Genomic DNA, 4374 nt, shown 5'->3' on the forward strand with positions numbered 1-4374 from the left:
GGCCCGGGACGAGGACGAGGCCGTCGGGGCCGCTCCCCCTCAGCCGAGCCCCCTCAGCGCCCTAAGATGGCGGCCGCGGGCCGTCCCGCCGCCGGCCCTGCCCGGCCCCGCCGCCCCTCGCCCCTCGGCGCGCAGCCCCCAGCGGCGGCCGCTCACCTCTGCCGGGGGCCGCCGGGAGTCGTAGTCCTGCTCCCCGCGCCGCCGCCCGCCGGGCCCAGCTCCGCGCCGCCGCCCGCCCCGCCGCCGGCCCCGGGCGGGTCCCCGCGGCACGCTGAGGAGCGGCGGGGTCGCGGGGCGCGGCGGGGCGGCGCGGGGCGGCGCGGGGGGAGCGGGGCGGCGCGGGCAGGACTACGAGCCCCGTGGTGCACGGCGGCGGGGGCGCGCCTGCGCGGCGGGGCGGCCGCGGGAGGAAGCGACGGGGCCCGCCTGCCGCGGCCGGGCGCGGCGGGGACAGGGACGGGGACGAGGCCGGGGCCGGGGCCGGGCGCCGCCATGCCCCGGGACAACATGGCCTCCCTGATCCAGCGGGTGGCGCGGCAGGCGCGCATCACGTTCCGCAGCCCGGCGGGGCCGGCCTTCGGGGAGAACCTGCACCGGCTGCAGCAGCTGCTGGACCAGGTGCGCGCCGAGGACTTGCACTTGGCCCCGCGGGGGCCGGCGCCGGTGGCGGGCGCGGCGGGCGCGGGGTGCCCGCGTGCCGGCGTGGTGCCGCCCGTCAGCTACATGCACATCTGCGAGACGGAGAGCTTCAGCATGGGCGTGTTCCTGCTGCGGAGCGGCGCCTGCATCCCGCTGCACGACCACCCGGGGATGAACGGCATGCTCAAGGTGCTCTACGGCACGCTGCGCATCGCCTGCATGGACGCGATGCCCCCCGCCGCCGCCGCCGCCCCCTCGCCGCCGCCCGCCGCCGCCGCCGGCCCGGGGCCGTGCCTGCGCGCCCTGCTGCGCTCCCGGCAGCACTACACGCCCGCCTCGCCGCCCTGCCTGCTGTCGCCGCACAGCGACAACCTGCACCAGATCGACGCGGTGGAGGGGCCCGCCGCCTTCCTCGACATCCTGGCGCCGCCCTACGACCCCGAGCACGGCCGGGACTGCCACTACTACCGCCTGCTGGAGGGGCCGCCGCCCGGCACCGAGCTGCCGCGGGAGGTCTGGCTGCTCGAGACGCCGCCGGCCGCCGACTTCTGGTGCGGGGGCGAGCCCTACCCGGGGCCCCGCGTCTGCCCCTGAGGCGGCCGCGCCGGCCCCCGGGACCCCCGGGGCCGTTGGGACGGTTGGGACCGTTAGGAGCGTGGGGACCGTTGGCGCCGCCCCCCGGCGCAGCGCGGGCCGGGCCCTGAGGGGACCCCGCGGCCGCCCCCCCTGCGGCCGGCCCGCGGGCACCGCGCTGAGGCCCGAGGGCGCCGAGCCCCCCGCGGGTCCCTCCCGAGCGGGTGCGTCACGGGGGGGCTGCGGGGCGAAGAGCCCCGTCGCCTCATCGCCTCACGGCCCTGCCCCGCTCACCGCGGGGGCAGGAAGGCGGCGCAGCCTGTTTATTTCCCTGCGACTGATGTGAAGTGATGGAAGAGTCGCGCGGGCACGTTCCTGCTCGACTGAGTGGTTGGGGAGAAATAGTCCAGCGCCCCGTGTAAACAGCTGGGGCCACGCTTCAGTAAAAGGGGGAGCGGACTCCGGCGGGGAGTAAATGCAATAAGAGTCCTTCTCGGAGCCGCCCCGGCGTCCCCGCGGGCCTGCTGCCCACAGGTGGCGGGGCTGCTCGCTGCTCGGCTGTTGGGGACTCCAGAATGAGTTTCAGTAAGAGTTGGACTGAACTAGCAAAAAAAAAAAAAAACAGACAAACCAGAACAACTCTTGAGGCAGGAAATGCTCCCTGAACACCAGTGGTTCCAGGGGTTGTGGTTAAGTGTCCCTCCTAAGGGACAATGTCAGGTTCAGAATTACTTTTTAGCAGTTCGTTAAAGTGTTATGTGTAAGATCCATCTGTTACAACTGAAATTACGGAGCATTTCTATGCATATTTTCTTCAGCCAGGAGGAGACTAGTCAGCTGCTAATTAACCTTGCTTGGAAGTTCTCATACGGCAGTGGCCGAGGGTAGCGGAAACTATGGGCATCTTTAGAAAAAACAGACTATCCACTGTTGCCTCATGGAACACGTGCTTCATGGAACACTAGAGACATTACTTTTTTGCAAATAACCTACATATCCAGCAGTATGCGTACCCTAGGTTGAGATAAGATTTGACCTGATAACTTCTCTCTAAAATGTGGTCTGTGTTTTTATATGGACAAGTGAACACTTTGGGCTTTGGAAGCCTTGCGGTTTCTGTCTTTATACTATTTATAAAGATTACTTTTTCATAAGGCTTTTAAATAAACATAGCGTAGAAGACACACGGTGAATTTTGCCTTGCTATGGTGTAAGCAGCCTTGAGATCCAGTTTGTCCTCGACAGGCGATGCGATCTTTCTAACAGGGGAGAAACTTTTTCTATAGGTGACATACTCCGTTTATACTGCAGGGAATGGTCTTGTGCCTGTTTATCCTAAAGCACGCTTCGTACCACAAAGCCCAGCTGGGGCAGCCTTCACCCTCGCGGTCACGATGTGGGAATTTGAATAAAAAACCACGACTTAACCAACTTCCTAAGTGATGTACCAACCTGCTCCAGAAACTGTTCCACAACTGGCTTTCATTTTTCTTTGTGTATTTATAAAAGCAGACTTGTTTTTCCTGTGCAGTTGCTTGTATGTGTGAATTTTTAAGTGATGGCATTGGTTTTTTAACATTTTTGGGGGGAAGGGGAGCGGGACTGCTGAAGAATGAACATAAAATGCAGTCAGCATTATGCATGCACGTATTAATTCTTTTGCAAGCAGAAATTGGTGGAAATTATTTCAGGCAATTTCCATTTATTCTTACAGCACTTTAAAGTGTCTGATATTTCTGCAGCTGGCTTACCTGTTTTTCCTGGAATTCCCCTGCATCTTAGCATTAGTTAATGTGCAACAATTCGCTATCGAACGTAGTCATTAACTATAATGCAGTGTCTTGGTATGGCACAGCCTGTGTTCCTCACTCGCTCCAATGCTACTGAAGACCATCATCCCTTTTCAGAAGCCCACAAAGAAGATAGCGTGCTGCATGCAAACAGCTGTACTGGAAAAACAAACTGCGACAGACTATTTCGATTTTGGATCTTGTCTGCTTTATCCTCCCCCTTAGGTCTCTCTTTTTTTTTTTTTTTTTTAAAAAAAAAAAAGTCTTTTCCATGTGTAAAATCTAGCCAAGATGTTTAATGGGATAGGACTTTAATGCATCTTTCCATAGAGGACAGCATGGTCCCTTACATTGCAGAGTGCTGTTAACAGTCGTGGCAAATTCTTTTTTTTTTTTTTTTAATAAAGGTGTTAGCATCAAAGTATTAAAGTCATAGTGCCAGGGAAAATAGCAAAGAAAACCTGAGATGCATTAAAGAAAAGCCTCTGTGTAACTTCTGGCTTACTCAGTGATTGAAACTTACTTTGTATGTTCTGGATATCTGTAAGCAGAAGGTTTGAGTCTGTAACACTGTTCCTTCTCTCTGCAATCTGATTACTGTGTTTTCACAACAGCAAAATCACTGTTATTGCTGAATTACAGAATAAATACAGGATATCTCACCACTGACCAGTCATTACTTTCCTTCACAAGTATGACAGTCTTGAACCAAATGTGGTGAAGAGCGCAACTTTCTTCTGCAGAACAGTCCAGACAGCGCGTTTGGCCTCTCTTCGAAAGGCAGTGCCTAAATCTGAGTGCTCGGCCCAGATCTCCCACCGCCGCCCCGCAGACAAATCCACGCGGTGTTGCGAAGCTAGTTGTTCCGGAGAGCGGAGGCAGGGGTTCAGCACCATCCCACGGCGCGCGGTTTGCTTGCTGTAGCCGGTTGCTGGCGGATTCCTTTCTCATCTCGCGTCCGAGCTGGGTGTTCTGCTGCCGACCGGGGCTTAGCCTCGCAGCACGGCTGCCGTCGGTCGGTCGGAGCCTCGCACCGTGCGCGGGGCACCCGGGAGCCCGGCGTTGCTGCGGCCGCGGCCCGGCTGCGCCCAGCCGGGGGCCCGGCATCCCCGGCCGACCCCCGGTACCGCGGCCCGCTGGTGCCGGTGCCCACCGAGGAGGCAGCGTCTCCCGCAGGGAGCTGGCCCCGCTCCTTAGCTCCTCCGGGCCGCGCCGTGCCCGGCCCCCTTCGCTTCAGCCTCTGCCACGCTCCAGGAGCCAGCGCCGGCTCCGGGGGCTTCGGGCAGAGCAGGAGGGCGCCGCCGGGCCGGGGCTGGGGGCGGCCGGGACGTCGGTGCCGAGCCCCGGGCGGGCCAGCACCTTCAACGAGAAC

At 60.5% G+C, this 4374-nt stretch overlaps 1 protein-coding gene across 1 annotated transcript; it reads left to right on the top strand.

The window, feature by feature from the left end:
- Window positions 1–383: 383 nt before the first annotated feature.
- On the top strand, window positions 384–3664 carry ADO (2-aminoethanethiol dioxygenase). Its single transcript, XM_080597549.1, has one exon. The coding sequence runs from the start codon at window positions 493–495 to the stop codon at window positions 1231–1233; it is 741 nt and encodes a 246-aa protein (XP_080453675.1). The 5' UTR covers window positions 384–492; the 3' UTR covers window positions 1234–3664.
- The last annotated feature ends 710 nt before the right edge of the window (window positions 3665–4374 follow it).

The sequence above is a fragment of the Anser brachyrhynchus genome (assembly GCF_964034855.1).
Source record: "Anser brachyrhynchus genome assembly, chromosome: 6".
Lineage (NCBI taxonomy): Eukaryota > Metazoa > Chordata > Aves > Anseriformes > Anatidae > Anser > Anser brachyrhynchus.

Bases quoted from the DNA above. Each gene is read 5' to 3' on its own strand.
- ADO (XM_080597549.1), top strand. From the start codon at position 493: ATGCCCCGGGACAACATGGCCTCCCTGATCCAGCGGGTGGCGCGGCAG.